Here is a 16,033-nt window from a genome sequence, read left to right on the forward strand (position 1 = left end):
TGTATTTTCAACATTGGCCAGTATGGTAGTTTTACCATTCAACATTAAGGATGAAAAATTGACATCCCAAAAAGTAAACAGATACCTAGAGAGTGATTTCACTAATGTTAGCAATGCTGACATAGTTGTTACCAGTACAGACAAACTCAGCATCATTCAAGGCCTCCAGCGGATTTGTGAAAAGAAGTCCGCTAAGCGCTAATCTTCCAGTCTCATTAAAGCACTTATGAGCTGTAACTGGGAAAGGATCAATTATTAGGTTTCCTGTGTTTGGTTGTTTAAAAAAGATATTAAGCAGTACAAACATTTGTTAGTAATTGAAAGCTAGAGAAAAGTCATACTAGGCTTGTAAAAGGCAAAATAAATTTGCTTAAAGGTAGAAGTGCAAGCACCAAGTCACTACTGACCCATGGGGTAACATCATATCACGACGTTTTCTTGGCAGACGTTTTGTCATGGGGTGGTTTGCCATTGCCTTCCCCAGTCATCTACGCTTTACCCCCAGGAAACTGGGTACTCATTTTACCAACCTCAGAAGGATGGAAGGCTGAGGGCCAAGCCATAAGTGACGAATGACACTTGAACGGCAAGTGGATTGAGTGGAGGGCAAGTGAACAGGGAGAAATACACTTACCGTTCAAGTGTTATTTGTCACTTGTAGCTTGGCCCTGAGTCAACCTTGAGTTAGCTACCTGAACCTGGCTTCCGCCAGGATCGAACTCAGGTTGTGAGTAGAACTTGGGCTGCAGTATTGCAGCTTACCACTCTGCGCCATGGGGCTCCTTAAATTTGCTTACTTTTGTAAATTTAAAAAAGTTTTTCCTTCTTTGACAAGCACAAAATTGATTTTTTTACAGCCCCATTAACATGCACAAAACCAGATCATGACAATATATCAGGTTGGTGGGCTAGCATCCTTTGAGGGCAGGGAAGCAGTTTTTATTGTAAGATGATAAAGAAACAGCAATTAAGTAATTCACACATTTTAAAACGATGTGGATGCCTTCAGATCAGATTAATTTCTTGCTTGGCTACACTGCAGCCTGCCATACAGCATAGATGCATGGTATTGACTTGCAAACTCTTTTGTAACTTTCTGCTCTTCTAAATGCTGCATAAGTTTCTGTGCCCCTGGCCTAACTAGATTTTCCAAGCAACCAGCAGGAGACCTGGAAGAGTGGGGATATGGGGGGTGGCTATTGGCAACAGTGTAATGTTACTTCTAGGTTTTTCCTGGAGAGACATCATGCCTCTCTAGGAATCACCAGAATCTCTTTAGTAAAAACAGAATTTTTAGTGATTCCCAGATAGGGCTAATGTGGGGTTTCCTTGGAAGTGAAGTCAAGCCATCAGCTGAGTGGCCATTTAAATTTTTTTCTGCTGCTGCTCCTCTGAGCAGTAACAAGAAACAAGAGATGAGGGTGGAACATCCCTGCTCTCACTGGGGACTGGCGACCCTATCTATAATGCAACAGAAGATCCTTCATTAAAAGGCTGCTGATGTTTGAAGAAAACTTTGCTGGCTTTTAAACAGTATTTAAGCATAAGTAAATGTAATTACAATGTATCTATAGTGAATTCCAACTGTAACTGCATTGATACCACAGGCTGATGCTGGCTGCTAGTACCTCCACTACATAAATTGGACCATCACTTATTACATGTTAAAGGCAATAAATGTGCTGTCCCACCATAGACAGTCCGCAGGGAAGGGGGGGTGGGAAACAGTGTTGGAGCTGTATAATAATGACATGACCTGTAAGCTGCTACGTCTCACCATGCTGTGCCCAGAGAAAGGATGAAAAGCTATCATGATTTCTGTTTGCTTTGACACACCTGAAATCAATTCCGGACTTCTTGCATGTCCGTGAGAAAGGCAGAGTATAAATCAAATAAATAAATAAATAGAAAACAACATCTCTTAGCTTATCAGGAAAATCTGTTTTTATATGGAATATGGTATATAAAGGGAGATAACTTGGCTTGTTCCTTTTCATAGACATTAGCAATAATACATTTTCTCAGGCTGATTCTAAATATAAGAATCCAATATGGTAACTAGCACCAGATTAGTTATGGACTGCCATCTCTTAGGCTATTTGAATGTAAGAGCGTGGAATATCTAGCTTATAATGCCTAAATGGTTCTTTAATACTGCTATTTTGGATTAAGTAGCTTTTTGGAACTTTGCTACCTAAGATAGGAGGAAGTTAAGACTCCTGAGGCAAGTGTGGGTGAGAATAAACTACAAATTAATGAAATGGTTTTCTTCCATCCATCCCACAAAATAAGAGCCTAAGCTTAAAATTTATGATTACAAAGAATTGGACATACTATGTGGTATGTTTCACTTGCTAGCACTGGTTGACTCTTGCATGTAGAATAGTTACAACATTCATAAAAAATGACAGTATGAAAAACAAACAAAATCCCCTACTCACAGGCTAGATAATCCTAAATGCCAGGTTGCCATGGGAGCTAGAATTTTTATTGTGGTGCCTAATATTTTTGACAGTGGTTTTACTGTGATCTCTCTCAGCAATCCTTCGTACAAAGCTAATTTATCATTTTGCATCAAAATATCTTCTGCTGTACATAAAATAAATGTGCATGAATTTGTTGTTACGTGTTAGAGGCTTGAGGCTGATTTCGAGATTTAGAAAAAAATAAGGGCGGCAGCTAAAACAGATAATGTTGTGATAATGGATCACTTCAGCTACCATCACATTGACCGGGTAAATGTGCTTGAGTCATACTGTAGAAATGACATTCCTAGACATAAATGTCTGTGCACTGGAACAGTTGGTATCAGAAAGCTAACCTGAGAGGTGCTGATATTAGACTTGGTTCTGAGTGAGGCTCAAGACGCGGTGAGAGATGTAGATGTTGTTGCACCAGTTGGGAACAGTGACCACAGTGCTACTGAGTTCAGCATTCATGTCAATGGAAAGTTATCCCTGAAGTCCAAAACAGTAACATTTGATTTCAAAAGAGGGAATTTTATAAAAATGAGGGTAATGGTCAATGGAAGCTGAAAGGGGGAAAAAGGGAAAGTAAAAATCCTATCTGATTCTTGGAAGCTATTTAAAACTTCACTAATTGAAGATACAATTCATGCCCCAGATTAGGAAAGGTACTGCTAAGTCTAAAAGAATGCTACACTGGCTAATGACCCAAGTCAAGAAAGCTATACAAAGCAAAAAAGACTTCTTTTAAAAAGTGGAAGGTCCATCCCAACAGAAGAGAGCATAGGCTCCGGCAAAAGAGACATAAGTTCATAATTAGGCAGAGAACTTGAGGAGCAGATTATTAAAAGTATGAAGACAAATAATAAGTATATCTTTAAATATGTCCAGAGCAGAAAATCAGTTGGGCTTTTGGATAACCAAGGAATAAAAGGATTGCTAGAGGAAGATGGGCCCTGACCTAGATAGCCCAGGTGAGCCTGATCTTCTCAGATCCCAGAACTAAGCAGGATTAGCCTTGGCTAGTAATTGGATGGGAGACCTCCAACGAAGACCAGGGTTTCAGAGGCAGGCAATGGCAAAACGTCTCTGTTAGTCTGTTGCCATGAAAACCCCACTAAGGGTTGGGGGGGGGGGTCGCCATAAGCCAGCTATGACTTGAGGGCACTCTCTACCACCACCAAAGGAAGATGGGGAGATGGCAGAGAAACTTAGTGAAGTCTTTGCATCTGTGTTCACTGTGGAAAGTATGGGGTTTGTAAACATGCCACAGTCACTGTTTTCAGGAAGGGAGTCTGAAGAACTGAATCAAATTGAGGTGATGAAGAGATGAAGTTCTAGACATACTGGAGAAATTACAAATCAGTAAGTCTCCAGGTTCTGATGGCATACACGAGAGTTCTTAGGGAACTTAAATGTGAGATTGTTGATCTATTAACCCATATGTGTAACTTATCATAAGCTACTATACTAGAAGACTGGAGACTAACAAATGTTACACTGATTTTTTTTAAAAGGGGTCCAGAGGGGAAACAGGAAATTTCAGGCTAGTTAGCCTAATGTCTGTCCTAGGCAAAGTAATACAAACTGTTAGCAAAGATAGAATTATTAGGTGCACAGAGGAACAAAATTCTAAAACGTAAAGGCATTCAGTGAAGCTGATTGGCACTAGATTTAGGATGAACTGAAGGAAATACTTCTTTACACGAGTGATTAAAATGCGGCATTCACTGCCATTGGATGTAGTGATGGCCACAGGCATAGACAGCTTTAAAAGGAGATTAGACAGATTCATGGAGAATAGATCTATCTGTCATGATCCCCACTGTTTTGGAGGGTTCAGAGGAAGAGGCCAAGGAGCAAAGGCCAGGGAACAAGGAGGAGCAGCAGGATTTGGAGGTCCTGATGCTGCAGAGGCAACCCTATTCTAGTGGAGTTCAGGCTGGCCTGCACAGGACACTATCAGTGGTTACTAGCCATGGTAACTAAAGGGAACATCTGCATTCAAAGGCAGTAAACTTCTGAATGCCATTGCTAGGAGGCAACATCAAGGGAAGGCCTTGGCCTCTATGCCATGTTATGGGCCCTCCATAGTGTCTAGTTGGCCACTTTGAGAGACAGGATGCTGGACTAGATGGACCACTGGTCTGATCCAGCAGGACTCTTCTTATATTTTATGTGTAAACTTTAATTCATGTAATTCAACAGTGAACAGTGAATTCATTCCTTAATTAGTGATGTTCTATACTGGTGCTAGTATTCAATTAAACAGGGCTCTTTAAAGCAGTAATGAATTTATGAGAAACTAGGGAAAGAATATAGATTAGCAACAGGGGATAGATTTTGTTGTGATGACAACCACGATTCCCCCTATATTTATTTATGTACTAAAGCATTTTCATCATACCATTAATAAGATCACAAGGAACTGTGAAAAAAAGGTAGGATTATGTTTCGTGGTAGCAGTAATTAGAAAATGTCATTAAAATATAAAATCCTGAAGACTGAAAAAATGAGTCTAGTACCTAAATTTCTTGACTGGTTCCTACATCCAAAGAAAATCAGTTAAAGTCTGCCCTACCTCACATGGTTTAGGATCTATTAGTATCTTAATGTGCATTTTTGTTAATGTAAATTTAAATGTCATATATTTTGGTTAGTTCTTTAGTTGAGTCATTCAAATGTTTCTGTGAACAAGAAAAATTTTAAGTCAAAAATTAAAAATTGTCTTTCCCCCCTTTATATATTGGCTAGTGTATACATTGTCCTGAACCAGCTTGGAAATTTCTGTTCTCAAATTAACATGAATCTGGTCTTAGATATAAAAGTTTCTCAGACATAGGCTCTTTTTCTACAGTTGCTTTGTATACTCCCCTGCCCAGCACCAACTATCCATTTCATAGGCAAGTGCAAAAAAAAATGCACATACAGTAATTGCATGCTTGCATCTAAAGGATTTGTGAATTCTGGTTCTAGTTCAACAGTGCTATCAGAAGGGGGAATATAATAGGGCATCTCCCATATAAGAAGGGAAATCTCCCAAACTTTTAGAATTTACAGAGAGATCAGCTTCAAATCTTTATAAACTCCCCTAGTCTCAAATCAATTTGGGATGGTGGCTCCCATAATTCCAGTTTGGATTCATGATGGTCTCTTTCAGATGGTATTTAGCCTACATTGGATTTCTAACTGCCTCTGTACTGTAGTCTCTCCTTTCCTAGAACTTAAGCCTCTGGGGGTGGGGATACGTCTCAATTTGAACACCCAAATTTTAACATATAAGGCAACGAAAGCCAGGGTGGGGGTGGGGTGGGAAGGGAATAGCAAGATATATCAACACAAAGGCACAAGCAGGAAATGGCGCACACCTTCCAAAACCAGCTGCATTTGCACAGGCTTTGTACATTGGTTTCAGCATGGTTCTATCACTACAATTGCCCTCAACATAGAAACATTCACACTTGACAGTGATAAATATTGTGTTAATCCAAACACTGTTAATTTTACTTAATGTTATAACCAGTCCTGGAATTTTTTCACTCCATCTTCTACATCAAAGTGGAATGCTAGTGGGAGCGCTAAGACTTTAATTACCACTTTGTTTGAGGAAAGGTCTCCTCTGCTGAATTAAACTGTTGTGTTTACCACCTTGCATTCCTTCATTAATAGCTAAAATGAATCAGGACTTTGCTGTGTATTTTCTGAAAAAAGTCTGCATAACACTCCACAATGCACATTTCTCCCTTAGAAAGTACATGGTAGAATAAACACGATATAAACTTCCTCTGTCTACTGGAGAAAGGAATCTTCGAGTGATAATTTATGGTTTCATTTTTCGGTTTCTTAAAGCAACTGTCTTGAGTTCGGCTGATAACATCTTTCTCATGTGCACTGGGCGCACACACACCTGGATAATATGGTGTGTCCAGTGCGTAAGAAATATTGTATTTCAACTTTGAAAGTAAAATTTGATTGGTTGTTTTATAAACTCTATTTAAAGGTACTTTGGGGTTCCTAAATAGCTTCTCATGTGTGCCTCAGTGAGCACTGGTAGGCTGCCTTCCTTAAAAGATAGCTAGTACATCTTCTCCAGCAACATGCCTTAAATAACGTGGCTACATTTTAGATAATTCACTAATTGGACACAAAGTGCTGCAGCTTGCAAGCTTTGCTAATGACCTGTAACAGCAATTTCAGAACCCGGACTTTTTCTCTCTTTATCCGTTTGATTCAGACATACTTCCAAACTGTGGTACTATGTGAGAAGCCTTGTTCTCATATATTTTCCCCTTCCCATCATGTAGTTACTTGGTCTTCATTACCAACCATAATTGCCATTATGGATACAGCAGCAAACTAATTTTTCTACCAAGGAAGTAACTGATTCAGTCAGAGCAAGTTAAATAGAAGAGGATGCAGGTGAGCACAGGGCTTATTCATACATGTCAACCCATGATTTAGCATTAATCTGAAAAAAATCTTTTTTTCCTTATGGTAGATGCACACTGCAAACATGCTGGTTTTCCTCGTAGGGATTTTAGGATGGTGTGCATGTGGTGAGGGGGCAGGGGTGAGATCTTGAGAGAAATCCTAGTAATTTCTAGTATTGGGGTGGCATAGGGAGGGAGTAGGGAGAAGCCATGACAGTTAAAATAGTTTAGAGTCAGGAAAAATCCATAGGTTAGTCACCCTTGTTCTCTTCCTACTGTCTTTTAAATATAAGTTAATATTACCATTGGTATGAGCCATCTTAGGCTAACATATGATCTACCTATGGATTTGTGGACTATGGACTCTCTAGCTAAAAATCAGCGCTCTTGATCATGTCCAGTGTTTTGAAGAAATTTCTGGAAATTCTGTGGAAAGCAATTGGGGTTCCTTGACAGATAAGTCAATGTGGAAAGGGTTTCCTCAAGGCAGAAAGTCTGACCAGTGAAGTATATGAAAATACTATATATAACGTTTGTTCTGCTGCTGGGTACAATTTTGCAAAAACCACTTGGGTGACCTAGGAGCTTTTAATTTCAAGAGAGGGAAGACCATCAAACCAAGTCCATTAATGTCATCAGGAGGTGGGAGCAAATGTACTATGACAGTTTTGATCCTTCACAAAATGTTTCACCAAATTAAGTAAGAACTGTGAAGTGGCAATCTGACTGAAGTAGACCTCTGTGATTGTCAATAACTTGCACGCTGACAAATAGCATCAATCCATTCTAACTTGAATAGCGGTTAAATTTAAGGTTCATTATGATCTGCAAATACTCTTGCATTGCTGAATGGTTGTATTTCAGTCTAACTTGAAAATGTGCTGGTCTTTTGAGTTAACCCCGTATGGAAAATAGGCACATTTGTTCTCAGAAAAGCTAGTTTTTAAAGGGAAGAAAATAGCAGAGATTCCTAATTTGAGAAATGATTGTTTGTATAACTTATTATTGTTGTATACATAATGATCCAAAATCAAAGATTAAAGTGTATTCTATATTATCTATCTGCACTTCAAACTGAAACCAGAAAGCTGCTTTTTAAATAAATAATAACCATATTTAATTGGTTTTTAAATTCTCTGTTCTTAATAGAATTTCTAGAATTTCTTGAGCAACAAGATTTTGAGAGAATTTCTCCCAATGCAGATTACAAAGAAACAGATAGCTAGTTTGGGTTAAACTGAGAGATTCAATATTATCATTTAAAAGTACAAATTGTTCTATTAGAATCACCTAGGATATGAAGAAAGTGTGTTTGCATTTAGGCAGCTAGCAACTGGAAACAGTTTAGAACGTTGAGGAAATTCTATAACCTGGCCTGAGCCCCAGGGATATGGCAGGCTATGCATCAAATGAATAAATGATGTCAAGCTTTTTGGCCAAGCACAGCCTTTTAAATGTTGAGATGTTTATTATAGAGAACAACTTGCTTCTATGCTATAAATTCATCTTGTGCTTTCTGTGTTCCCTATTGAGTTGCTTATTTAGAGAGGACAGCATCAGGAGCCACAAACAATGCATGTAGCTATTGCTAATTTTAGGAAAATATAAAAAATAAATGGAGGAATGTTTACCAAAATGGGAGAAATTAGGGATGCCCCAAACATTTAGGAAGTATGGAGGTGTTTGAAATGTATAATCATTAATTTGAGAAGTGTGTGTACCAGAATGCAACCACTGAATTAACTCGCAGATAAAGGCAATGCATCTTTAAAGGGGTGAAGGAAGAGAATGCATATGAGACGCCAAAAGCATAAAAGTTACAATTATCAGATAAAGACTTAATTGGCTGAGCCTGAATAAATAGCTATGCTTGTACAAATAGATCTGACTAACACTTTTATAGTGAATTGTGAAACAAAAGAAGGAACACATTAACACATGTTTAAAATACTTTGTAGGCATTCCAGTTACGTCAAATGAAACTGCTGTATATTTTGGAAATTTCCAATTTTGTTGAATACTTTCCTGTGGCCTATAGTAGCAACATGATAAGTGATACCTGGGGTAACTGGATGATGGTATTATTAGTTGCACATATCTGTCTCAAATCAAGTGGTAATTTTAGAACAATGGGATTTTTGGAAGCAATTGTGTTGATATCAAAGGCATGCTTATTTACAAGCACAATTGTTATTTACAAGCACCATTGTACTTAAAACCCGAAGTGTTTTATATACATTAGAAACAAATGAAACAGACTGAAGGTCATTTTGCAGCATTAGTATGTTAGTGTCAAGCTAAACACTGAATTATGTATTGCAGGTATAGTGAATATAATTATTTCATGAAAATGAAGTAATTCAACAAGATAATGCATAGGCAATTACATCTACTTTTATAGCAGTTCTAACATGTTTCGAGTAAAAAAAATCTGAGGATGCATAAAATTATAATTGAATCTGTAAAATGTTAAGCAGAATTCTGTCCAGCTATAAACAATTTTAGCAAATGAGATGATCATGCACATTAAGGAAGATTGTAAAAGCAGCTTACCCTTCTCTGTGAGCTTCTCCCTTTTCCAGCTCCTGAATAACACCCAACAAAACCTTTATGGTTTCCTGACTTGAGCTGATCAAGTTCTCCATCATCTGTAGCTGTGCTTTCAAATCTACCACTTCTGTGCGAGGCACGATTTGTTGACATCCTTCACTCACAGCGACTGCTGTCTGACAAGGCTGATTTCCTTCCATAGGTGAAACATGTATCTGAAGGGTCTGTTCATTACATTCGGTCGATTGGCACTGTGCCTGTGTCGAACAGGCCTGAGCTGCACTTACGGCTTGTGATTGCAGGCCATTAAGATGCACTGTTCTTTTTTTGTCCTCCTCAGCTGGGCACAGAGACCATTCATTCCCTGCTGCAGAATTTTGCAGGTCAGTCTGTGAGACGTGGGAACTAGACGCAGGCAAGTAGACAGAAGCTACTTCAGTCTTGAACACTTTTCCATGGGTGGATGGATTAGCCTCCTCATTCCCCAGTGGCCCTGCGTGGTGTTTTGCTTTGTCATGCAGCTGGTAATCAGGCTCTTGTGAAACAGAAGCTGCTGAGTTTTGAAGAGAAGGAGGTTCTTTAGTACAGCTGTGCAAATCAGTGCTTCGGCATGTCTCTGAACAGTTGTCACTAGAAGGCTGCTCTATTGCATTCATCCGTTCATTAGTATGTGAAATAAACTCTGCTGTCACAAATCCAGTGACTTTCTTGCTACACTGAGCAGCCTCCCCTGAGATTCTGCCCTCTTTATCTTTAACATCTATTAGGAATCCATTGTTTTGACTGGGAAAAGTGTCGACAGAAGCTATGCTTTTGATGATATTCCCCTTTTTCCGGTCCAAAGGGAATGTCTGGTAACACTTTTTAAGTTCAGGAGAAGTCTGAACTCCTGTACTCTTAGTAACATTAGGGATTGATCTCCTGGCAGGCACTGTCATATATTTCCGGTAAGCTGCTCTGTAAGTGATGGGCTTTGCCTCCTTTTTATCCGTCTGCTGTAATGTAGAAAGCTGTTTGTCCCTCTGCTCATTCTGGGCCTCACAGATGTCTTTGAATCTCACCTGTAGGGCTTTGTTCCTTTTCTTGATTTGCCGATTGGGATCCAATGCATATTTCATCTCTAAGGCAAGTGATGTTGCTGGATCAACTTCGCTTTCAGAGGTTGTAAGCAAGCATTTGCTAGGGTCTTTACTCACCATGGTTCCTGTATTCAAAAACAGTTTTTAGGAAGAGTTTTACACTGTAAATACTTTTTGCTTGATTTAAATATGCTGGTCTTTTTTTTTTTAATTGGGTCTCTCTTGAAAAAAATCCTCCCAATAGTTGTCTATTTTTCCCTCTGCATTATAATATGTAATTCTTTTCATTTTTTGTTGAACTGGAGTAATCTCACAGGTAATGCAGGGGTTAGAGCTGATTAGCTAGAATTAACTGAGCTATGGATGTGGACCAGTCATGAGCAGCTTTGGGAAGATGATGATATTTATATAACTTTTTAGAGTATCCACATGCTTTCCCTACATTATCTTAGGAATCTGTATAATATCTCTGTAAGGTCTATATTATTACCTCAATAATGAGAACCAATGGGAACAGTAACTCAGAATGCTAAGACATATTCAAGTGCCTGCTTAGTCATGCAACTGACTGGGTGATCTTGGGCCAGTCACTAAGTTGCAGCCTAACTTATCTCACAAGTAATGCAAAAAGGCTCAGTGGATAGTATTTTCCCTGGTATTTAAATGGATTGTTCAGTTAGTGCTGGTATTGGAACCCCCTATGAGTACTAATCAGCTTGGCTGCGTTTTCCTTTAATACCATGAGAACAATACTAATTTGCCTGCATGGGAAGGAGGGTGGTAAGATAGCAGCTATGAATATGAGCTGCAGAAATTATATAAAGAATGTTGTACATCACTAAAGAATTTAAAGCTTTACCAGTCAAAAGGGAGGGGGGATGTTCTTCGTTTTGCAGAGATTTTCATTTAGTAATGCTGAGTTTCTGTAATTTAACACTTTCTTGCAGGCACATTTTACTGTTCCATCTCCCTAGAGGTCCTTCATTTATTAGGATCAGAATTCAATTGGCTGTACTGAATTTTTTATGATTTCATAATTAACATCTGACAAGATTACAGATAACTCCTTATTATAAAATATAAGTATTCTAATATAAGTAGATATGAATGTGTGACTAGTAATTTTACAGTGGAAGTGAAACTATGTGGGGTCTGTGTGATAACAGTATATTGGGGGAAAGTTGTTATGCTTGAGCAGCCATGTGGACTTCATTTTTTCTGTTTCCATTAAAAGAAAGCCAATGATTCTGGAAGTGTTCCTCTTTATTAACTGCTTTCCATGGCAATGGAGCCATTTGAATTTCTTTGTATACCAAAGAATCAGTGTTGTAATGATTACTTTCCTATACCCAGTTTCTGTCGCAAAACCTTATTTTTCACGTCAGATTTAAATAAGAAATTCTTAATTAAGCTAAAAAAACATGGAGCTTATTGCAGTGTATTTAATATTCATAGTGTGTTCAATTATTAAGATTAGCTAAGATGATGCAGGTGGCTGCTCAGTTCCATTCAGGGAATATTCTGAGTGTCACACCTTAGTTTATTATGCTGCCTCACAGCTGTTTTATACACATGGCAAAATGTATTTGGTTGCCGAGGTAAGAAAATAAAGCTGACTTTAGAGCACTGTGTCAAGTTGTATGAGGAGAAGAGTCAGCCATGTTTGATTTCTTATCCAGTATTTATAGCATTTGAGCAAATTGTAAATGAGAAAAAAAGTTGTGAAATTCCAAAAACTAGGTATTTTTTATTTTACTACACTGTGCAAGTTGGATAGAATTGTATCAACTTAGTTTTACTTTTTCTTTAACTTCCCAGAGAAATGGGGCATTACAAATAAATATGGCTGAGAAGCAGGTTGGTCTAACTCTTGGCCGGAAGCAGTTTTGGCTAGCATTTGTAGTTTGTTTTTCAGTGTGGTCGCCACAGTCTTGCCCTGGTTCTTTTTACCTGATGCTATGCTGAACATCACAAACAAATGCCTTAAGAGCACAGTCAGCCTCAAGAGAAAGTCAGAATCATCTGTGTTGCCCTGCATTTTGGAGATCCCATCTAAAATGTAGTGCCGTATGGAATATCTCCAGCCTTTGTTCTAAGCTTGGACTGGGAGAGGGAAGGCACTGCTTGTAGACCACTTTGGCTTAACCAGCTCTACAGCTGCTGTTGCCACTTCCTCCCTTCTTATCTTTTACAGTGCCTGCAAGCATCCACCTCCCTTTTTTCCAGCATCTCTCAATGCAGTATACAGTGCACAAACCGTTGTTGCCACTGCCCATTGCACCAGTTATTTCAGACAGGACGGAGTGGTGGTATCACAAGTGACATCTTGTATATTAAGCTCTTCTCAGTTTGGAGAGATGCTGAGTAGAGAGGTGAAGGCTCATGTGGGAAAGGGGGTAACAGTTCACATCTTCAGGGGCAGGGGCTCATCATGCTCACAACAGTGAAAGTATCTGTAGGACTCTTGGAGGGAAGATACTCCTGAAAAGAGGATCTGAGGGGATTTGGGTGGCAGCCTGCAATATGGGAAGTGACGAGTGACAATCTTCTCTGTTAGGTCCTGTAAAACGAGCGTCCTTATCTTGGAATCTTCTGTACAGGCCAAGCAGTAGGATAGGAAAACACAGGAAGAAAAGCTTGCCTGACAAAAAACAAAAATGGAGGATATAGTTCTTTTTTAACAGAATAAATTATTAGTTGTAGGAGGGGAAGGGAAGAAAAGGAAATGATTTTAGTTATGCTTGTCTAGGTCGAATGACTTAGTGCTTGCTTACAGCCTTGAGACGTTTATCCAGCATTTTATTTGCCTAGAAGATAAAATATGCCTTGGATCCTAGTCCACAGACTGAGAGAATAAACTCAAAAGATTTAGGGTTCACAAGCTTAGTTATTTTAGCCAGTAATCCAAGTTGCCCTCCAAAGACACACATTCTTGTTATCATTTGTCTTTGGCAAATAGATGTGTTTGTATGTTCTAACTGTGGTAAATTAGTAAATCTCTAGTTGTGAACACTATAATCTAAATTTTGTTATAAAATTCAGAGTCATATTTGACAGCTGTCTGTTAGGCTGAATAGGATTTTTCTGTTATGTGTTGCTTTCACCTCTGTGTGCTTTATGATGATCATTACATCCTCAGGAAACCTCTAAAAGTTATTCCTATTTTATAGAAGACACAAAGTGATTTGAGTGGTCAAGGCAAACCTAGTCATTATTCCCATAAACTGTTTGTTCAGCCTGATTGCCCCCTCCTTCCAAAACCGAGCCACATACAAAAACAAATCCCTGCTCACTGACCCATTGTTCTCGCTCCTTTACAGTGTTCAGAGGAACAGAGCAAAATGCAGGGGTCTGCAGGGGTCTGCATGAAATTGCCTTATACTGTATCAGACTATTGGACTAACAAAGTCATTGTCTTTGACTGGCAGTGTCTGTCCAGGGTACTGGATATAGAGATCTTTCACACTGCATACTACCTGATGCTAGGGATTGAACCTAAGACCTTCTACATGCAAAGCAGATATTCTGGCAGAAAGCCATGGCCCCTCCCAGTTTCCCCTCCTCTTTCCACCACTGGAAAATGACTGTTATGCAACTAGCCTCTCTGCTACCTGAGAAGTCTTGTACCAGCAGAGAATGACTTTTCACTTAGTGGGAATTAGTAATAGGACCCATCCTATTGTTCTGAATGATTTTATCAAGATGGTTCAAATAAAGGTTTATCTTCATGTAGCTGTCATAGTGGGCAAGGGAGTGATGCTGTATTTGATGTAGGTTTTTTAAAGTGTGGCTTTAATAAGAAGTTAACGATTTAGAAATTATTACCACATTTTCTTACTATTAACTTCAGTGTTTTAGATAACCTGAAATTTTAAAAAATTATCTTTAAATTATCTTGATCTAATAGTTTTCTTATGCGACTATGGCCATATTCAGGAAGTAATTTAGGGGGTGAATTCTCAGTCTAAGAGTGTTAGGTATTTATGCTCCTTCTAAGCCACCCTCAGCCCCTTTATTTTTGGTACACTTAATCTATCACACTCTGTGATCTCTCACCCTGCTTTTAATACAGAGACAGATGGCAAGGTTGAAGAGATTCTGTATATACACTAAAATGGTAGTGCATCAGCAACTCCACATGTTTAGGAGAAGAGAAAAAGGGGACAACCCAAGAGCTAAAGAACTGCCCTCCTTACATACTGACCAACGAACCTATCAACCAGAAGTGTAGCAGAAGTTAACTTTTTAATTCTACATAAATCAGTAATACTTGCTTCCTAAAAACCCTTTTTTATATATGCTTATTGTATAGCAGATCATGATTCTTCCTAATGCCAGAAAATAAAGTTAAAATCCAGAAACTGAATTTTGTCAGCATCAGAGACATATAGCAAAATCTTATGCTATTTTCTGTTACCTGATGAGTTATAAAACACAATCAGTGACCTCATCCCTTTTTTTGTTTATAGAAACTTAAAAAAAAAAGATTTAGTCTTTTTCTTCCTTAAAAGGCTACTGTAGTCATCAGCTATTATACCCCAATTAAGTCTTAGTTTTAACCATTTGGAAGAGATTTCAGATTAACATTAAAAATAGTTTCTTATGCATATCCAGCACAAAAACTACTGTGGTCAGTAGGACCTCCAAGCATTCCAAACTTTTCAGGATGATCCCAGCTCAGTTTGCATGTGGCAGACACTGCAGAAGTTGCCATTTAACTACGCGTGAAATCTGAGGAATATCTGGGGGAGGGGGGTTGTTTTATAGCAACATACTGAGAGCCAGTTTGGTGTAGTGGTGAAGAGCACAGGACTCTAATCTGGAGAGCCGGGTTTGATTCCCCACTCCTCCACTTGAAGCCAGCTGGGTGACCTTGGGCTAGTCATGGCTCTCTGGAGCTCTCTCAGCCCCACCCACCTCACAGGGTGTTTTGTTGTGGGGATAATAATGGCATACTTTGTAAACCGCTCTGAGTGGGCATTAAGTTGTCCTGAAGGGCGGTATATAAATCGAATGTTGTTGTTGTTATTATTATTACTGCAAGGCCTGTTCACTTTTCATGAACTGAAATTTTACTCAATGTGTAAACAGTTTTAAACATTTTGTAGTAATTGTGATAGTGACTAAAGGAGTGGGTTGAAATAAATAACCCTTTAGTCAAATAAGATCTTTTTAACACAACCTTACAAGTTAAAAGTAGCATTGAGCCATCACACTATGAAAGGATTAATCTAAGATTGTAAATTGGTAAACTAAAAATTTGGGACGTTTTGACCTCTACAAGTAGTTCCCCCCTGCACATACAGCAAATAGCATGTGATATACCAGAAAAAATCTACAGCCTGTTTGGGCTCAGTATGACCCATATAAGCCTGGGTGTATACTGTTTTAATTTCCACAGTCATTTCATGGAGATCGGTCATACCCTAGTAACATCCTAGTTTTAAAGTAAAGTAAAACTGGTAATGGAGGAGGGGGGCAATAGGGCACAACTCAGTCCTATGATCCC

At 38.7% G+C, this 16,033-nt stretch overlaps 2 protein-coding genes across 2 annotated transcripts in view; one reads left to right on the top strand and one right to left on the bottom strand.

Annotated features, from left to right (window-relative positions):
- INSYN2A (inhibitory synaptic factor 2A) overlaps nt 1-10,644 on the bottom strand; it is a 50,831-nt gene extending 40,187 nt beyond the window's left edge. The window contains exon 1 of the mRNA XM_054984272.1: nt 9,449-10,644. Coding sequence (XP_054840247.1) covers nt 9,449-10,644 — 1,196 coding nt within the window. The remainder of the gene's footprint in view (nt 1-9,448) is intronic.
- DOCK1 (dedicator of cytokinesis 1) overlaps nt 1-16,033 on the top strand; it is a 602,286-nt gene that overhangs the window by 236,980 nt on the left and 349,273 nt on the right. The window lies entirely within an intron of this gene.

The sequence above is a fragment of the Eublepharis macularius genome, chromosome 6, assembly GCF_028583425.1.
Source record: "Eublepharis macularius isolate TG4126 chromosome 6, MPM_Emac_v1.0, whole genome shotgun sequence".
In the NCBI taxonomy this organism is placed as follows: domain Eukaryota; kingdom Metazoa; phylum Chordata; class Lepidosauria; order Squamata; family Eublepharidae; genus Eublepharis; species Eublepharis macularius.